Consider the following 21621-nt stretch of genomic DNA (forward strand, 5'->3'; position numbering starts at 1 on the left):
AACACAGGCAGATATATACATAATCACAAATTTGTGGAAACATATTTTCTGGTTTTGAAGGTTTTCAATCAATGGTATCTTTAAAAATAATTATTCTTTGAATTAAGACAATAGCAAAATATAATTTAGCATTAATATACTTAATAAATTTAAATATGGCCTTTGATTAACATGTTATTACATTAGAGATAAATTGTTTCTAAAATTTTCTCACTTTATTTCACAATTTAGAATAAAATAAAAAGAATGTAATTTTCCTTTCATAGATATACAACAACTAAAAAGCAACCATTTCTTCTACTTAAATATATAAGTCATGTACAATCAGTAAATGAAGCATCTCTGATGGGATAGGGAAAGTAGACATCACTGATTTAAAATTGATTTAAAAAGTAAAAAGCAAAATCACTAACCAAATAGCCATATTCATTAAACAGTAGTGGTTTTCTTGTGTGTACTTGCCTTGATATACAAATGACTGCATATATTGTATATTGACTCAATATGTGAACGAGGATTAGAAAGATATACTTTTAACCAACTTTCTTCTGAACTATTTATTTAAGTAAAAAGTAACATTTAAAATTCCTCCAAATACTGGCAAATAAGAAATACATGCTTAGTTGGCTATTTATAAATTGGAAACATAATATTAAATTATGTGTGGAAAGAAACATGAAATGACTAAAGGTATATAAAATGGAAAGTTTTTTTGTTTCACAAAAATTACCAACCCTTCTTACCTCTCAAACTCTGTAAATGGATTAATTAGTTAAAAATGCAGAGGGCCGGCCCCGTGGCTTAGCGGTTGGGTGCACTCGCTCCACTACTGGCGGCGGGATTTCGGATCCCGGGCGCGCACTGACACACCGCTTCTCTGGCCATGCTGAGGCCGTGTCCCACATACAGCAACTAGAAGGATGTGCAACTATGACATACAACTATCTGCTGGGGCTTTGGGGGAAAAAAAGGAGGAGGATTGGCAACAGATGTTAGCTCAGAGCAAGTCTTCCTCAGCAAAAAGAGGAGGATTAGCATGGATATTAGCTCAGGGCTGATCTTCCTCAAAAAAAAAAAAAATGCAGAAAAAAATTACAAAATTCTCATAGGGGCTACACATAGCCAAAACATGTAAACAAGTGTGAATAAATATTTTTGTGTTGTTTTTCTAAAAAGTCATTATTTAGACCAATTGCTTGACATAATCAATTCATTTTGACTAGTTTGTTTTGATCAGTAAGTTAGAGTTAGATAAATTAAGAAAAATAATGCCATCCAAATAGCCCATGTCCTATCCTAGTTCTGTCTATCCTGTTGAAGCCAAATTTTCTTCCTTTTCTATATTTGCTTCTTTTGACATAAAAGGAAAACATAGCACTTAAAGATATTTAACTAATATTTCTATGTACTATATGCTACAATCATTGCTAGAACAGCAATAATAAAATTTTAGACTAACACAAATAATGGTGCACTCAATAATTATTGGTCCTTTACAAGATCAAATGTTCTCTTGAGTTATTTACTCTCTACGTTTGTTTGGGATTATGGCAACATAAAGACAACATAGCTAGGAAATATACTAACAAATACTTTGTTCATTTTTAAATAAAAGTAAAGCCTAGAGGAAACAAAATAATTAGAGAATGGACTACTGTCATGAACTACATTTTTTCAGTGCTTGACTAATCAGTCTTATTGTGTATTATGAGAATACTTTTCTATGAACCTCATTCCTTTTTACAAAATGGAACCGTTGTTGGATTAGATAATCTTTAGGTATCTATCAATCAATTAATCAATCTCTCTATTTATCTATATCTAGCTATCTCTATCCTCTCTAGAATAGATTTATTCTGTATTTATTATAAAATTTGTATATTATAAACCTGTCAAAATTTGTTCTGAAATGGCTTTATATTTTCGCTTTTTGGATTTGGTTGGTTAATTTTAAGGACAATAATGCAATGTTGAAAGGTTTAATGTCATCACTGTAGGTGCAGAGGATATAATAACCACTACCATCATACATCACGTTGCCAACTTTCCTAATGGATATGTTCGCTCTTAAAGTAAAAAAAAAAAAAAAAATATGAATTTAGTATTACAGGTAGTAAGTATGAGAATTGGTAAAATACTAAATAATTATTCCTCATCGATACCACTCTTTCGGCATAATCTGAAAGCCGAACTGCTTCTTTGATATCATCTCCTATTTTGTGTCTTTTCCTCACGTATTCACGTTATGGTGACTTCTCTAGCCCATTGGATCTTGCAAAGATTCAGCTCGCCATAGTCATAGGCAAATGTGAGTCTTTCAGCAAGTGCTTTACAATACAATCCTGTCTAAATTCTGACTAATCAATCTGATCAAATCATCAGACTGAATATAGCCATAAACTAGACCTTTACAGAGGTTTTCCAAACCTCTTCCTCAGTTCTGATTATGCCTTTCACTTTCTATAATGCTGTACATTTCCCTATTCTATAGAACCCTGGACTAGGAATCAGTAGTAATTAGTTCTAATCCCAGTGGTACTACTTATAAACTAAGAGCACATTAGCATGCTATTTAAACTTCTAAAAATCCAGTTTCATCATCTTAAAATATGATGCCAATAATGCCCTATGAATTTTGGTATCTTATGCATATTTTCAATAGGTTTCCTGAGACCCAGAATTGGGACTAGGTTTTGGTAGTTCTCTAGTTCAGCAGGTGGTGGTCATTCATTTGTTCAATGAACATTTGTGGCTCACTTATCCCAGGACTTGAGGATAAAAAATGAGACTGCCTTAAAGTCTCACAGGCTACCAAGGAAGCCTTCATGTTAAGGAGTACAGTCATGAGCCTCATAATGACATTGCAGTCAACTCAACTTAATGTATCCCTGTTGTTAAGTGATGCATGACTGTATAAAAGTTTTAATGTTATAGCAGAATTCTGTTTACAGTAATTCTCTAACACAGAGGAAAGCTGCCATCTAATTAAACCCCAAAGTGCTTAAATATACTACTTAGCTTTTTCATATATTTTAATATCTAAACTTGGGCACTGTTGAGAGTAAAAGGTAGCACTATTGATGCTTACTCCAGGACAATAGGTGAAAAACAAAACTGCCTTGAGTAAGAGGGACAACTGGCCATGGTAACAATATCTTCCTTCGTTCTCACTGCAACCATATGTTTAGGTATTATTGGTACCATTTGACAGGTGAGAAAACCCCAGAAGGTGAGACCAGAAATGATTTATAGATGAGGTGATGATTTATTTGTGACTTAAAACAGAAGTATGAGTTTTCTAGGTGAGTTAGTGGTGTCTGAAGCATAGGACTAGGATAAGCAATAGTATACAAAGTGAGACATTTCATGGTGTACTTGAGTTCAATGGGACTTGAACTTCTGAGAGGTGGGATATGGAAGGAAATGTCTGGGATAAAGCTGACAATGTAGAATTCCAGATGTCATCTGTGGATGCCATTCATAATGTTGATTTCATTGTGGGCTCCTATTCCAGTCTTCTAGAACCAGGCCTGGTGAAGGGACTTGTTAGTTTCGTTAACACTTATTCTAACAGTGTTAAGCACACAGACACAAGCACAGCTGCTTCCAGAGTCCCTCATGTGGCTGCACATTTTTGTAGTGCATGTAGCTGTTTGAAACATTCTAGCCACAAAACATTTTGTCTGACTCTTTTCTTTTCATAAGCATTCTTTAGGCGTCCATGATGATCTCGCTATTGCAATGGGAGAAACCCAGAGACATCTTAAGCAGTGTCTGCCTTTTAGGAATTTACACATGTATGTGCATCACTGTAATATCCACACACAACCATAAGAAAGCTATAAATTAAAGGACGTTGCTGTTCAGAGGAGAGTTTTTTTAACCAGTCCAGTAGCTCAGAGAGGGCTTTTCAAGGAGTGGTATTTAAGCTGGTCTTTGAAGGAAGAGAAGAATTTGGACATTCTGAGAGACGGAGTTAGGACTACCAAGGAAGGAGGGAGTAGAGAGAGGAGAGAATTGGGAAGGATATGGAGGTAGAAAAATGTGAAGGTCATTCAAGAAATAGTTTTACAAAAGAATCTGTTGCACAATGAGAGCAGGGAGGAATAAGCTCAGCAAGGTGGTTTAAAGAAGAGGAGGGACTAGAATGCTAAGAAAAGGATTTGGCAATTTTATAGCTCTTGAGTTATGGAAGAAGGGTAGCTATGGGATAGATAAGAAATCTTAGACCCTAATTCCAGCTATCTTCTCTAAGGCAGAGATTTAAGGCAGGGACTTAAGTTTAAATTTTCCCCTGGGAGAAGACCAGAAGTAAGGTTGAATGTATGAGTTTTATCCAAGCCCAATTAAGAAAAACACACCATCTAAAACCTGCTTGAAGTATCCAGAATCTACTCAGATTTACCAGCCTACAGGCTATGATGGCACAGTGGTTTCTCCAAAGGTTGCTCTGCTAATGGATAAGTGACAGGATTTCAGGGAGCAAAGAGGAATCTTCTCTAGAATTCACCAGTGATAAACTTCCTGCTCCCCAAGCAATAAAATCATGTGCCCCTAAATTGGTGCCAGATCTCCAGCTACATTCCAGCTTTACTATCAAACCCTTCCATTGGACACCCAGTCAAAATGGCCCATGGACACGGCCCATGGTTCCAGCCTTTTTGCCTTTGTTCACTATATTTTCTCCTTCTGGAATTCCCTGTCTCATTTGCCTCTTTAATTTCTGAGCCATGCTTCAAAAACAACTCAATTGCCCCCTCCTTCATAAAGATTATCTTGATCTCCCAGGACAAAGTGCTATTTTTCTATTGCGAGCTTCCACAGCACTTTGACTGCAATACTCTTTTGGCATTTACTCATTTTTTTTTCCTGTGAATCAAGGTATTTGCATTTATCTTATCTCCTTATGGATATAAATTGCATGAGGTCAAGAAATGCATCTATATCAATATCTATCTATCTATCTATCTATCTATCTATCTATCTATCTATATTTCTATCTTCCTTTAAAATCATATTGTCCACCAAGTCTTAAGCATGCATTGTTCAAAAAAATCTCACCTGAGGTTATATAGGTTATGCTTATCCAAGGAGGAATCATAATTGAATTTCAGCTTTATCTCACTCTGATATTTCCCTTCTTAGCCACTTCCGCATCAATTTTTGCCTTTCTAAGCCTGTAGTACAGTGAATACCAACTCTTTGTTGATTAAAGAAAACACCAGCTCATGTGATTTTTGCAGTCTACTATAGAGAACATGATTGACATATTTACCTTTGTTATGATTTTATTACTGGACAAAGTTTTTAATGTATGAAAGACAATTCAGGTCTTTTCAAACATAACGGGTTTATCACTTAAACTAATAGGATAGATAAGGTATAAATAATCGTCCTTGGGCTGGCCCAGTGGCATAGTGGTTAAGTTCGGCACACTCTGCTTTGGCAACCTGGGTTTGCAGGTTCAGATCCTGGAAGTGGACCTATACTACTCATCAAGCCATGCTACGGTGGTGACCCACTTACAAAATAGAGGCACAGATGTTAGGTCAGGGCCAATCTTCCTCACCAAACAGAATAAAAAAAAAATAGTCCTTGTTTTATTGATGAAAAGACTGAAGTACAGAGATATTAAGGCATTTATCTGATATAATTATTGGTGAGAGTGAGACTAAGACCAAGGTGATCCAACTTCTATGCATTTTTCTGCTGCCATTATAAGTTGATATGCATGCTCTACCACAAACTACACGGAAAAAATTAATTTCCTCTCTTTATTGCATCATATTGGCAGCATAATTATGGACAGTTAAAATAGAAATGAATGAAAAATAAAAGCAAATAATGTTTCTTAAGTATTTTTATTTGACAGATTCTTTACAGAGATTACAGCGTATCCTTTGAAAAATACTGAGATAAACATTGTTACTCCCATTTAGTAGATGAAGAAACTGAGGCTTACAGAGATCAAGTCGCCCAAGATCACATAGCTAGAAAATAGCAGAGCCTAGATGAGGGCTTCTTTCTAAATAGTCCAAAGCCTGAATGTTTGTCATTAATCAAAATGGAAAGTGTAAACCTTGGATCAGTTTTTTGATTCTATCACTTAACTTTGACAAATTTGTTTAACTGTCTGAACTTTATTTTTATCATGTTTAAAATGAGGATAATGGCTATCTCTAATAATTGTTGTAAGAACTTAATGAGATTTAAAGTGCTTTGTTTAGTAGTCCTCTAGCAACAAGGTCACTGATTAGAGATGTGATAATGAGATTCAAAGATCTTCCTGATTCTAAAGCAACTGCTCTTTCAATTATAACTTATAATGTATACTTGCTCAGCATGTCTTTCAAAACATTAATTTTTATTTCCTTCAGATCATAGGGTTAAGAGTTACCAAAAACTCTTTAGGAATTAAGATTCACTCAGCAAATAGATGATAATTTGGGTGGTGTTCATTGGAAAGTTATTTGCATTTCCTATCTCCTTCCACCATCCTTCTACTACTACCATTTACCTGTGGTGATAACATATTTTCATTTTTTGTTATTATTGAGGTTTTCTTCCAATTAGTTTTTTGAAAGCAGCTTTTACATCCTTGTTCTGTAAACCAATCAAGGAGATTCAACATGGGGATGATAATCATGTAGAACACAGAGGCCCACTTGTCTTGGTCCAGGGAGTAGCTGGATGTTGGCTGCAGATACATAAACATGACTGTGCCATAGAAAAGTGTGACGTCAGTGAGGTGAGACCCATAGGTGGAGAAAGCCTTAAGGCAGCCATCAGCTGAGCTCATTCTGATGATTGCAATGAGGATGAAGGAATAGGAGATGAAGATGATGAGGATGGTGCTGAATTCAATGAAACCACATAGACAAAATAGCAAGATCTTGCTGATGTAGGTGTCTGAGCAAGAGAGGGCCAAGAGTGGTGGGATTTCACAGAAGAAGTGGTTGATGATATTGGAACCACAGTAACTCAAACTGAAGGTGAGGGAAGTGTGGGCAACTAAACTCACCAGACCATCCAGGTAAGAGCCCAGCATGAGAGCCAAGCAGACTCACTTGGACATGAGAGTGCTGTAGTGGAGGGGTCAACAGATGGCCACAAAATGGTCATAGGCCATGGCAGCCGGGACATAGCACTAAGCATCCACAAAACCCACTAAGAAAGCAAACTGGGTGGCACAACTGGCGAATGAGATAACTTTGTGTTTTGTTAGGAAGTCAGCCAGCATCCTGGGGGCAATGGCCGAGGAGTAGCCCAAGTCCACAAAGGAGAGGTTGTGAAGGAAAAAATACATGGATGTGTTAAGCTGAGTGTCTGTCATGATCAGGATAATCATACCAGCATTCCCCACTACATTGATCAGGTAGACCAAGAGGAAGACCACGAAGAAGATGACCTGCATCTGAGGGTCCTGAGTGATGCCAATAAAGATAAACTCAGTCACCATTGAGTGGTTTTCTTCATAGATCTCTTCAATTTTTTGTGTGCCTGGACTCAGTGCATTATTTGGGGTGATTCTTAAAAATCTTCCCAATAATTAGATTTTATGACCCTTAGGATAATTCAAATGACTTTGGTGAAGGTGATGATCGTGTGTCCTCTCCAGGTGCCCAGTAAAAATAGGAGAAAGTGTTAGCGTCTTAGGGATGGTATATTCTGCTTCTCCAAAGACCTTGATGCTCTGAGGTCATTTATCATGTGGTACCAAATGTTTGACCTGATCTGTGTAATTATCTGTCTTATCAATTAGTAAAGAAGAGCAGTTTTGAGTGTCCCTTCCTTGTTTCTAAAACAAAGCAAATATAAATGCAGATAATGAATAAACATCAACTCTCAGTGCAGGTCGGTGCAAAAAGAAAGATGAAAGACTCAGGGATCTCAAAGTATAATATACCATACCCACATATATACAGAAAGTGAAATACTTGGGACATAGGGTGAGAAATATTTAAAAAGGCAATGGATAATAGTAATTTTTAAAAAGCTAAGAGTGACTGAGTTAAATCTATGCCAGAACACTGAGTGCTTTACACACATTTCATAATTTCATCCCCACAACACTCTATGAGGTAGATACCACCATTATCTCAATTTCATATCTGAAAAGAACAAGACTAAATATTAAGTAACTTCAACACAGTCAACACCCAGTAAGTAGCAGAGCTGGGTCTGTCTGACTCTAGAGTCCGTTTCCCTTTATTGTCTTCTGTGTATATGATTTGGTGGAGGTTAAATCTCTTTATTTTTGTGTCTGCCTTTCTTCTTCCTGTTTTGCCTATCATACATGGACACAGAATTAGTCTTTTGGTTTCCCTGATCTTTAGAAACACCCAGAGGTTTGGCATGGGACGTGATCAGGGTGAAGCCACAGCTGTGTCTTTAGATAATTCTATTGTCTAGCAAACAGGTTGCTGTACAGCTCAGTTCAGAGTTAATATTCAAGCATCCCTCACTCAAGGGGAATAGAGAGAGCATTATCCAACGCCGTGGTCACACAGGAGCATGCATTTGTTCAACTTTTTTCTCTTTGCTTGGATAAATATCTGGTCCATTGAAGAATTCTAAGAAGGAAGTAGGCAAAACTAAACCAAAACAAAACACAAACTAATTTAGAAATAAGTAGCATCCTCTACCTAAACCTGAAGTGAGAACTCAGGCTGTATCGACTTTAACTGGTTTCCTCTTTAAGAAAGATAGAAAGCAGAGTAGTATAATGTGTCTTTCATGGGGGTGTGGACATTCACAATAAGTTGTCTTAAATCCTGGGGTGGTTGACAATAGTGCCTCCATCTCTCAATTTCTGCACAGAATATAATCAACTGCAGCAAAGAAGGGGATCTAATAATGAATAATCAACACTATCTATCTGCCCAAGAATTTATAGTTTATAAAGTACTTATATCTACTCTTATTCAATTCATTCTTAATATGTAGTGAATGTGTTCATCATTTCATACATTAGGTCAATTAGGAAACAGAATGAAAAGACAAACCTTGGAGAAATTATTTTAAAAATATATTTTTTGTAAAGAACTTGTATCCATAATATATAAAGAACTTTAAAACTCAATAAGAAAACAATCCAAGAAGAATGGGCCAAAGATTTGAACACACACTTCAGCAAAGAAAATATATGAATAGCAACAAATGCTTGAAAAATACTCGGATCAGTTGTAGTAAGGACATACAAATTAAAATAAAATGGGATGTCACTACCCATCTGTTAGAATGATTAAAATTTAAAAAGACAGACCATACTAAGTGTTGTAAAGGAAACGCAGGAACTGGAACTTTCATGGCTGTTGGTGGGAATGTCAAATGATACAACTGCTTTGGAAAACACTTCGGCAGTATAAAATTAAACCTACACATATCTATCCTATGATCCAACTGTTCTAAAACACCTGGGAACAATCCAAAGCCCATTCATAGGTGACAAGATAAACAAATTATAGTGTGTCGATAAAATGGAATACCACTCTGCAATTAAAAGGAATAAACTATTGACACATGCAACACGATGAATGAATCTCAAAATAATTAGGCTGAGAGAAAACAGCCAGATAAAAAAGAGTATATCTTATTTGATTCCATTTATAAAAATCTAGAAAATGTAAGCTAATCAATAGTGAAAGTAGATCAATGATCGCCTGGGTAGAGGTGTGTGTGAGGAGGAGCAGGAGAGAAAGAGTACCAAGGAGCATGAGAAAACTTTTGGCGGTAATGGGTTGATTGGGAGCATGGTTTCATACATATATCAAATCATATCAAATGTTATACTTTAAATTTATTCAATTTATTGTATGTCAGTTATACCTCAATAAAGCTGTTAAAAAATAACAAACTATTTTCACCTCCCCCACTTCAGCTCATTCTCACTACACATGAATGAATGTATCACTTTATAGGTTATATTAATGAGGAAACAGAAGCTTTGGGTGAGGGGTTTTGCAAAGTCACACAGTTTGTTAGTTATTTTGTTAGTTGCAGAATCAGCAATTGAATCTGGGACTGGCAATTTCATATATAGTGCTGTGTTTTTTTTCCCCACTTCTTCACATAGAAGTTTGAAAATAATTCACCAGGAACAAAGAAAAAGCAAAAGATCTACCACAGTCCTTGCATTCCTCCTCTGTTCTTCCACTTTAGTGAGAGAGTAAATAATCCTATTGTTGACACGGGAGGGAGTCGTTTAGTCCAATCTCATAGTTTTATAGATGAGGAAATAGACCCAGACACCAAGTTTGAAAATGCAGAGGTGATACTTAGAGGAAAATGAGACGCCTGGTAAGAACACGGCACAGGGCGTCAGGACGAATCCACAGCTGAGTATGTGCTGATCAATTCATTGTGCTCAGTTAGAATATGTGATTAGAAAATCATTCTCTCCTCCCTGACAGAATCAAGGTTCCAGCTAAATGAGGAAGGATATGAGAAGTATTTCACCAATTATAAAGCACCCTGCCTGTTCTCTCTTGTAGTGTACAGACAAATCCAGGCTTTGCCACCTACTACTATTGATTTCTAGCACACTACTTATCTTCTTGGAATCAGTTTTTTATTTGTTGAATGAGATTGATGCCTACCTTAATAACTTTCAACAAAAAATTGGTTAGAATATACATACACACACACACATAGTGCAGTCATTCAGTGACTGTGATGTCCTAAGTGCCCAATGCATTTGGCCATTGTATGTGAGTGTAGATAATTTAATTCGGTAGATGTGTGCACACTCATAACTCCCAGAAAAAACGATGTTCAATGCTTATTCCGTGGGGTGATGCATCACGGACTGCCTTAACCTTTAGGAAAAACGTGGTTTTAATTCTACAGCGCTTCTATTAAACAATAAAACAAGTAGAGATGTACCTATAAAATTCAAAATCAAGGCTGATTAAGACAAAAGAAAAGAAAACTTTTATATTTTTCTTTTTAGTCTCATGTAGCTAAAAGTCAGCAGATCTGACTCTTGAAGAAATGGTACAATAGTGAGTAGATAAGCATATTCCACAGTTACTAAACTTGGATATTTCTAAAAGATCAGCAAAAGTATTGCCTTACAGAAGCAGATACTGGCCAAATATATTTTAGATTTCTAAGTATTACCAGCTTTTGCACGTCTATAGGAAAGGAATACTGGAGTAAGAGTCTGGAATCCTGGCTGTAGTTTTGTTTTTTGCACTAATTAACTGATGAATTGCTGTATTAGTTGCAGTTTCCTTACCTGTGAAATGAATGGTTTGGAGGATAAAAACTCTTTGGAACATTCCAATTCTAGTATTTTCTGAATTCAGACTTCTTATGAGATACCTAAAATCCAAACCCATAGTCCATTTCTCCTTTTGAAACTTTAAAATGGCATGGATCTGGTGTCAAGCAAATGCATGCTCAAAGGAGCACTGAGCAGTGTAATGCTCCACTCCCAGTAGGTCACATCTCTTTCTCTTTCTTTGCCAAATATTGACCTGTGACTTGAACGGTTTTCTACCTGTTGGTGGGGTTGACTGTCTCCTGTTCTCTCAATGAGCTCTACTGAACGTTATTCTGAGAAGAATCCAGTGACGGTGAACCACTCTGATAGTGGTCTCTGAGCTGCTTGCTCATCCCACCTTTGCTCCCTTGTGCAGGAGGTATTTCAGTCTCAGAGTCACAAATAATCCTCAGAAGAAATATGATGAAATGCTTTCTGCACTCATAGGAGACCCAAAGATTTGATGAACTGTCATCCCCTGAGGAATTTCACTTTCTCCTCCTTAAGCCTTAATGATAAAAGAAGGAAGCACAGGGGGATTTCCAGTCACTCTGGTGGTGATGATTGAATCAACCATAAGTGCTGCAGGGATATTTTTACCAGCCCAAAGCTGCCTTGTTGTTGTTGTTAGTGCCTGGAGTCGATCCTGACTCCTAGGGACCATGTGCACCTCAGAGCACAGAACCCTGCCTGGTCTTTTTGCACCACTATAGCAGACGATGCTCTGCTGCTATTCATAGGATTTTCCCAATTTTTTTGGAAGTGGGTGGCCAGGTCCTTCTTCCTAGTCTGTCTAGTCTGGAAGCTCCGCTGAAACCTGCCCACCATGGGTGACCCTGCTGATTTTTGAAATACCAGTGGCGTGGCTTTCAGCATCATAGCAACATGCAGCCACCACAGCATGACAACCAACAGATGGGTGGTCTGGTTCCCAGACCTGGAAACGAACCCAGGCTGTGGTGGTGAGAGCACTGAATCTTAACCACTAGACCACCAGGGCTGTCTCAAAGCTGCCTCTATGGTGTGATTTTGGCAGTAATTTAGAAAGATCTATTTTCTGATGCCTGAAACTCCTTTCCAAGAGGCTGATTCTTTCCATGTTACATCTATATACATTTATATGATTATATTTATTTAACTTCCATGTTGCATATACCTATTTAAACTATCTTAATACAGTGTAAGGGACATGTGTCTGAAATTTAACATCACAAAACAAATTAATGAGATTTAATCTTTTTTGAGACCATAGTTTGGTGAACAGGGAAAGGAAACCAACAATTTTTGAGAAGATTTATTTGCTAGAGACACTGCAGGGACTTTCACATGTGTGATCAATTGAATCTTCTGCTGATAATATTATTGCCTCTGGTTTCAGATGAAGTGAATGACTCACTGATTTAGAGATGAAGTGAGTGCGAGTTATTTAATTTTTCCAGGACCACACAACTTAGAAATGGTAGGGATCGGCCCGGTGGCTTAGCAGTTGGGTGCGCACGCTCCACTACTGGCGGTCCATGTTCGGATCCCGGGCCCGCACCGACGCACCGCTTCTCCCGCCATGCTGAGGCCATGTCCCACACACAGCAACTAGAAGGATATGCAACTATGAGGTGCAGCTATCTACTGGGGCTTTGGGGAAAAAAAGAGGAGGATTGGCAATACATGTTAGCTCAGAGCTGGTCTTCCTCAGCAAAAAGAGGAGGATTAACATGGATGTTAGCTCAGGGCTGATCTTCCCCACAAAAAAAAAAAAAAGTGGTAGATTGAGAATGGAAACACTCATCTGTCTGAGTGTGGTGTTCATGCTTTTTCTCCTTTGATAAGAATCGTGAGAAGACTGCCATTCATAAGGCAAAGATTCTTATTCCAGGAAGATATCTAGGGTAGCTTACCAAAAAATTTTATTTTCTTATCTCATGTACATATTTGTAAGAAAAATAGGATGAAGGAAAGATAAAATTCAAACATTAAAAATGGGATTAAGTTAGTAAAAAATATGTGTGCTTTACCTTTATTTAATTTCAAGAGATGGCATGCAACTTTGTTTCAGCTTCCTGTTGTATAAAGAAAAACAAAAATGGGCAGTTGTAAAATCTCCCTACCTATACAATTTTTTTTAAAAAAGCCACTTAATTTGGAAATGCTATATTATTTGAGAGAAATTTTCCTTCTAAAAAAAAAGAGATGCAAAAATAAAATCATAGAAGTTAATAAAAAGAATCTTTGTGATACCTTTCTCCGTTCCTTCACTTTCAGCCTCTGTATGTCCGTAAACATAAAGTGGGCTCCTGTAGACAGCATGTAGCTGGATCTTGTTTTTTTTCAATCCAGCTACTTTAATTTTATTCTTAAATCTCATTTTATGATGAAAAGTTAATTCCTAATAACACTGACATGTTCTTTTACCTATAATACTTGTTTTCTTTTTTCGTGTTTTTTTTTTGTGTGTGTGAGGAAGATCAGCCCTGAGCTAACATCCATGCTAATCCTCCTCTTTTTGCTGAGGAAGACCAGCTCTGAGCTAACATCTATTGCCAATCCTCCTCCTTTTTTTCCCCCAAAGCCCCAGTAGATAGTTGTATGTCATAGTTGCACATCCTTCTAGTTGCTGTATGTGGGACGCGGCCTCAGCATGGCTGGAGAAGCGGTGCGTCGGTGCACGCCCAGGATCTGAACCCAGGCCACCAGTAGTGGAGCACACACACTTAACCGCTAAGCCACGGGCCGGCCTATAATATTTGTTTTCAAGTCAAACTTTGGTTTGAAATAAATATTTGTCTCTCATTTGTCTAGCTGCATAATAATCCATTGTGTGGATGTACCGTTGTTTATTTACAACGTTTCCTGTTAGACATTTGAGTTGGTTCTGATCTTTCGCTATTAGAAGAAAAAAATACAATAATAAATAGCCTAATGCGTATGCTTTTTCCTTCTTTGACCAGTACATCACCTGAGTGTGTTCCTAGAAGTTGGATTGTTGGGTCAAAGGGAAATTTAATATGCAACTTGCTAAATATTCCAGTTTCCTTCCAGCTATGTACAAGAGTGCTTATTTCCCCACAGTCTTTTCAATAAAATTGGTTGTCAACTATTTGTATTTCTCATCTAAATTTACCTACCTATTCTCTCTCTCTCTCTCTCTCTCTCTCTCTCTATATATATATATATATATATATATATATATATACACACACACACATATAGGACCATCTAAAATTTGGAAAATATTCTCTGAAGGTAGTCATAATTTGCATTTTTTCTCATTGAGAATAATATACTAGTTGTAAATTTTTTGTCTCTCAGCTCCAAATCCATCCACATTTGCCTTGCTTTAGTGATATTGGACCTGGACACTATAAACACTTCCCCTTTTGCAGCTGGACAATATTAAGCTAATCAGTGGAGAACACTGGAGGGACACTGTGGAAGGAAAAGGCTCTCTTTCTAATACTGATGTCTTCTTTCCCTGTTACTCGATGGCATGTAGTAGCCAGTAGCATGTGGGATACCCAATGGTGCTCACCCTTCATAAAGGTTGACCAGCACTCCCACAAGTAGCTTCCCATCAAGTTTCGTCAGCACACCAGAGGTGACTTTCTAGCAAGTCTTGCTGGCACCCCAGGGGGTGGCTACCCAGTGAGTTTCAGTGGAACCCTACTGAGTGGTTTCTTGTTTGGCAGTCCTGGCCAGGGAATGTCTCTGCCATATAGCAAGCTACAGCCACACCCAGTACAACCACCTCTAAAAGAGCCTTGGAGATGGTGTCCTCTTCCAAGTGTGTTCTCCCTTGGTGCTCTGCCTCAGCCCCAGAGGTAGTAGCTGCTCCCTGTATCTGTTCTTTCTGTATACTTTGGACTTTTCCTGATCACTTGATAGTTAATCCCCTGTTGCCAGGTAGTAAGTCTTTATATTAAATTTTATCTGATAGAATTACTGTGTGGTTTTCCGTCTGCTAACTGGACTCTGACTGATATAAATGTTGAATATATTTTCAAATATTTAAGGGCCATTTGCATTTCTATTTTTGTGAAATGTTTATTCATATTTTGTGTCCATTTTTCCAGTGCATGTTTCTTACATATTTTGAATTTCTTCACAGATATTTTTCTTATTAACTTTTATATTTTTTCTATATTGGAGACATCATCTGTTGGTCTAGTATATAAGGTGCAAATTTTCTCCAATTTATCATTTGTCTTTTGATTTTCCTAAGAAATTTATCATGCAATACGTTTCCTTTTCTTCTCTTTCTCTTTTTTTCTTTCTTCTTTCCTTTTCTTCCTTTATTTTTTTCTTTATGTTGTCAAATTTATCAATTTTCAATTTTATTATTTCTCAATTTTGAGTTCTATTTATATTCAAAATTCAGCTGCAATTAAATTTAAAATTGGTGTATTTGATAAGATTAAAAATAACTGTTGTATATATTTTAAATAATGCTTCCAGTTACAAAAGACTTCACTGTGTTTTCTTCTAGTACTTGTATGGTTTATTTTTTTTATATTTACAATTATGAGTCATTGAAATGTTGACAGTGTCTAGTAAGACTAAAACAGCACTGTATTCACTCTGAATTCTCAGAATACTGCATGGAGATCAAATTGCATCCTAAGTTCTGATGATCCCCATCCTGGTGGCAGAGAGATATAGCATCATCTGGTATCTCTTTGAATGACACTCAAGCTGGGATTAAAAATGAGTTCTCTTCTCATTCCAAAGCTCTTTGAGAGTTCCTTCTTTATAGCTGGGGTTGACTAGGACATACCACCTATACTGCCCATGGTTAGTTACTCCTTTGTTGCCCAGTGGTCTCATTCCACCACTCTGTTATCACCTAGGGTCCTTATGTCCTGGGTCCCTTACCACTGACCTCTTAGTGCCACATGACCTTTCTTCCAACCTACATCCCTATTCCAATTCCACACAATTTAATCTCATTTAGTTTATAACAGTTTGTTCCTATATAGTAACTAATTCACACTTAATTGAGGAAGAATTGTTTACTTATTAAATAAATCTTCATTGTTTGCCAATTATGTTTCAGACTCTGTGTTGATAGGAGCTTTCTGTATTTTCCCCCCAAGGTACCAATTAAAAGTAGGATATTTAAGACTTAACCAAAATAATAAAAATATTGTCTGAATTGCTAGAGATAAAGCAAGACATCTTTTAAGTCTCTGTCCCCCAGCATTTAGCGCAAATTGCATTGATTAAATGATACTGAGAGAAAAATTAATGAGAAAGTCTTCTCAAAGTGGCATAGATAATGCAAATGATCATCAGATATCCATTAGTTTGTTTCAGAATCTGTGTTTTCTACATTGAAGATCTATTTGGGCAAATGGGGAACCCGGTAAGTCTCAATGTAGGCTGCATAGGCTGATAACTATTTCTTACTCTGGACAGTAGGGAATAGTGTCAAAGTGGGGAAACTCTTATTTATTAATCATGTATCTATTTTCATTCAATGCAGCAATCCACAGTCATTCATTTATTTTATCTATAGGCTCACCCTATGAGGTAGGCATTAGTATTCTCACTTAAAAACAAAAAAGCCGAGGCGCAAAGAGATTTAGTGCAATATCTAAAGTCCCCAATCAGTGAGACACACAGCCGGGATCGAAAACCAAGACAGCCCTGTTCTCCCTGCACCTCCTCCCATCAGCCCTTCCCCATGATCCAGGGAGCATAACTTCCTATATGGACACAAAGTCCTTAGAGCAGGCAGGACCAGAGGCAGAGCTGCTATCTCTCTAATAGCTAACCTGCTATTTTGTGGATTTTTTCAATAGTCCCAAGGGGACCAGACCACCAAATATCAGAGGAGACGGAAGAATGGTGCTTAGCGGGGATTAGGAATATGGAACTGAAAATTCATTCATCACTGGGCCCAGGTGTCCCGAGGGTAAAGAAGAGAAATATGAAAGGGACATGTGATTTCCTTAGTTTCAGAGGGAAAAAACAGTAGATTAAAATGAGGTGACAAGAGGGATGCTGTCCCCGGAGACTAAGGAACAAGAAATATATCCTGTTTAAAATAAGTCAGGATGCTTACTCCAGAGTCTGGTCTAGAGACTCTACAATTGGAAATAACTGCAAAAACCATCACAACTGCACTGCAGGGATATATGGTTTATTTTGAAATGTATTTTACTCTGATGTAACAAATTGGGATACTTATCTTTAAGGAAAAGCAAAAGAAAGTTACTCTGCTGAATGCAGAGTAACTCTCCTACCACAGGGAAGGTGTAAAGGGTTTCAGTTTTCCCATCTCTGTTAACGGATGGTGTCTAAAGTCCATTCCAACTGTGCCTCCTGCTTAACCTGGGAGAATTAGAGTGAGTGCCTTCTCTAAGAAGAAGGCTTTATTTACTTTGTTTCTTTTTTGCTGATTTTAGGCACTGGACAGGAACAAGCAAAGGGATCAAATAGAAGTCAAGCAGTTAAGAAAGGTAAGAAAAAGCTATAAAGGGTTTTGCCCATGTAACTTACTGACCTAAAAAATAATTCACAATCTTGTTAATTTCTCCAATCACCCATAGGCCCAAAGTTCTGAGAACACTGCATGGCTAGAAAGTATGATAAATAAATACTCTGTTGTTTTTTATTATTATAAGATTTGTAAATCATTAGGAGAAATAAAGGCAGCAATAAATAATGTGATTTTCAGGCCTTTTTAAACACCAGATTTTTCAGGAAATCTCATTATTATTTTCACAAACTCCTAGAAATTAAAAACCCAGATCAAGAGTCTCTGGACTAGAGGATTGACTGCAAAATCTCACCAGGGGTAAGGGTATTCCTGCAGAGAAGCAGAGAAATATATTTGACAAAGTAGAGGGGAGGAGAAAACATGCAATTCACAGCACCAGATGTAAAACAAATGGTATTTTGCTAATAGTGCAAATTAATGAACATGAATTCTACAAAAGAAATTTTTAGTAATTGTAATTATATTTTCTCTTAAGGAGATTTTTTAATGTAACTAAATGTATTCTAGCACATTAATGAAGCTCTGAGAATTACAGTATCAACTGCTCTGTGTATTAGTGCTCACATCTGTTACTGAGAAAGTCATTCTAAATTACCTCAAGTGTTAAGAGACTAAGAGTTGCATTGGCTGGGTATAAATTAGACTCCATTAGGCTAACTCTGTGATTCTGAGAAAGAGTCACAAATCTTTTGTACCTTTTATGTGCAAAAAGAGGATTAAAATGTTGTCTATCTCATAGGATTTAAATAAAACACTGCAGGAAAAAATACTTAGCACAGTGCTTGTAGAGCATAGGAAATGCTTACCATATTTTAGTACTTGTTACTTTTACTCATCATTACCTTTCTTTGTGTGTCTAGCACACACACAAAAAAATGTCTGTGGCATTTTATTTTTTTCACTATTTCTGATAAAATAATACTCTTAGGGAAACTTTGTGGTTGAGGATGGGAGAAAAAGATCCATTCCTTATTTTTACTTCCTTTCTGGAGATGCTGTTCTTTTGAAGTTCAAACAGCAAGATTATTCCAAGGAAGAGGACCTAGGCTGTATATTTGTCCAGTGAAACAGGGAGAGAGTTTATGTAGTGTTGAGGAACAACAAATAATTTTGCATCAAGAGACCTATGTTCCTGCTCAAGATTCACCACCAATTATCTGAGAAAGCCCTATACTTCAGGGACTTCGTTTAACAAAAGATGATCTTATTAATACTCTTGGGATAATATCTGCTTATCTCCTTCACTGATTTGTGGTGAGGCTCAGATAAGATAATAGGTGCAATAACACTTTGAAGCATTATAATACTGTATAAAAAACCCAGGTTTTATTATTGGTTGGGATGTTGAGCCCCTATTCCAATGGAAACTAGATGGAGCAGAGCATGGATAGGCACTTCTGTGTACGGCAGTGTCTGTGAGAACGGAACCAGTTCCTGCCCGCTCTTCTCCCCAGTTGTGCTCAGTAGATCTATTCTCTCCAATGTTAGCACAGCCATTGTGTTACTTTGGTCCTATGTTTTAATTTTATACAGTATCAAATAAATTTCTCCGGTGAGTGATAAAGGATTTAACACTTTGTCTGAGCTATGATTTGACAGGTAGCCTAGTAGAGTTTTATCTATTGCTCGATAATCTGAAGTCAAGGAAGGGATAGGGGATTGGAGTGAAAGGGGAGAATTCCACTGGAGCTGTTGCTTAAACTTTTATTTGGAAGACGTAGGCTGGGCATCTATTTTGAATTTTCTTTTTCCTTTTCTTTTTTTTTTTTTTGGCCCTGTATTCAGCTTCATTACACATTGCAAGGGGTGACTCTTATTCCCACTTAGATGACCTGGTGGTAAATTATTCCCCCAATTCAGTATGGTGGCTGGAACGTTCCATGTGCTGCTGCTGGTGTTTTCTGGTTCTGTTGTGATCCTGTGAATCAGAGTGTTAAGTAGGGGTTTCCACGGCCATGGCTTGTTCTATTACTTTCATCTGGTATGTCTACTTATTCTTACAATCTGATCCTCTAAATATTGGAGGGAGTTATTCAAAATGCTCGATACTTATCTGACACTTTTTTTTTCCTGTAGATGCAGATGCTGGGAATTAGGGCAAGGTTGGAGCCATGCTAGCTGCATGGGACCATCCTCTGTCTCTCTCCTTGGTCGTCAGTTTTTCAAGTTCTCCTCTCCCCCAGGAAATTCAATTATTTTCTTCTTCTTGGACACTGTTGATTAATTTTGCTAACTTTCAATAGTTTTTATACATTCCATTAGTACTGTGGAGGAATAGTCAGTGGTCTGAATTCACTTCACCTTCTTGCTCCAGAAGTTGTGTCTAGAAGGCATGTTAATAAATCAATTAATTTATTTATCACCAATAAGGAAGAGAAATACATCATAGAAATAAGATCCTGTAATTATTCGACAAATGGCTAACGTGAGCTTGGTCTTAGTTAATGGCTATGAAGCACTTATTTCAAGGTCATTAGTTGGTAAATAGCACACCTAGATCTCAGGCACAGTCTTTTGATTTGACAAGTCCAATTCACATTTTACTATGTTTTTCACGTTGCACTCTTCTGTTAGAATTTGTATGCATTTATGTCAGTAAAAAGATGTTTATAGCTCTGTCATGTATTCATGTGACCAAACGCCATGTTCTGTCTTCTCTCTTATTGCAGCTCAAATGATCGGATATATGAAAGAAGTCCAAGGCAGGAATCAAACAGAAGTGAGAGAATTTTTCCTCTTAGGACTCTCAGACAATTCAGATCTCCAAGTTGTCCTCTTTGGATTGTTTCTGTTAATCTATGTGGCAACCATGGTGGGTAATTTGGGGATGATTGTGTTAATTAAGATTGATGCCTGTCTCCACACTCCCATGTTCTTCTTTCTCAGGAGCCTCTCCTTTGCTGATGGCTCTTGCTCTTCTCCCGTCACTCCTAAGATGCTGGTGAACCTTGTGGCTGAGAATAAGGCCATTTCTTCCAGGGGATGTGCTGCCCACTTCTACTTCTTTGGCTCCTTCCTGGGGACTGAATGCTTCCTGTTGGCCACGATGGCATATGACCGCAATGCAGCCATTTGCAACCCTCTGCTATACCCAGTGCTCATGTCTGGAGGAATCTGCTCCTTGCTAGTCACTACTTAATTCCTAGCAGGCTTTAGAAATGCAGCCATACAAACAGGAATGACTTTCAGATTATCATTTTGTGGCTCTGATAGGATCAACCATTTTTACTGTGACACCCCACCTCTGCTCAAACTCTCTTGCTCTGACACCCACATCAATGGCATCGTGATCATGTCTTTCTCTAGTTTTATAGTGATCAGCTGTGTTATGATTGTCCTCATTTCCTATCTGTGTATCCTCATTGCCATCTTGAGGCTGCCTTCGTTAGAGGGCAGGCACAAAGCCTTCTCCACCTGTGCCTCTCACCTCATGGCTATCACTATATTCTTTGGGACAATTCTCTTCATGTACTTGCGCCCTACGTCTAGCTACTCAATGGAGCAGGACAAGATTGTCTTTTATACGGTAGTGATCCCTTTGCTAAATCTTCTCATCTACAGTTTGAAAAATAAGGATGTGAAAGGGGCCCTAAAGAAGATCTTACAGAAACACATACTGTAAAGGCGTGTTACACATCATCCTGTTATGTAGAAGAAAATATATTTTCATATTAATTTTATTGTCTGATTGCTTAAGCTTTTTTTCTGTGTTAAAGTAGATTGTTTAAAATGAGGTCTGCTTCTTAATCTCCTGGTGTCTTAAATTTGTGTCAATAGGCCTATATGATGAATCAACACAGTGGGGGAGGGTAGTATCTGGTAAAGTAACAAAATAGTTGAAATTGGCTGATCTGGGTTT

General features: G+C 37.4%; 1 protein-coding gene and 1 pseudogene across 1 annotated transcript; one reads left to right on the forward strand and one right to left on the reverse strand.

Moving 5' to 3' along the window:
- Positions 1–5807: 5807 nt before the first annotated feature.
- Positions 5808–16050, reverse strand: LOC147911188 (olfactory receptor 5AR1-like; annotated as a pseudogene).
- Positions 16051–20436: 4386 nt separating this feature from the next.
- On the forward strand, positions 20437–21392 carry LOC101397140 (olfactory receptor 5AP2-like). Its single transcript, XM_087428452.1, is given in 1 exon segment — positions 20437–21392. A coding segment is annotated over 1 exon segment (948 nt). The 3' UTR covers positions 21385–21392.
- Positions 21393–21621: the final 229 nt, after the last annotated feature.

Source organism: Ceratotherium simum, unplaced genomic scaffold (genome assembly GCF_057802395.1).
Source record: "Ceratotherium simum simum isolate JZ-2026a unplaced genomic scaffold, ASM5780239v1 HiC_scaffold_48, whole genome shotgun sequence".
Lineage (NCBI taxonomy): Eukaryota > Metazoa > Chordata > Mammalia > Perissodactyla > Rhinocerotidae > Ceratotherium > Ceratotherium simum.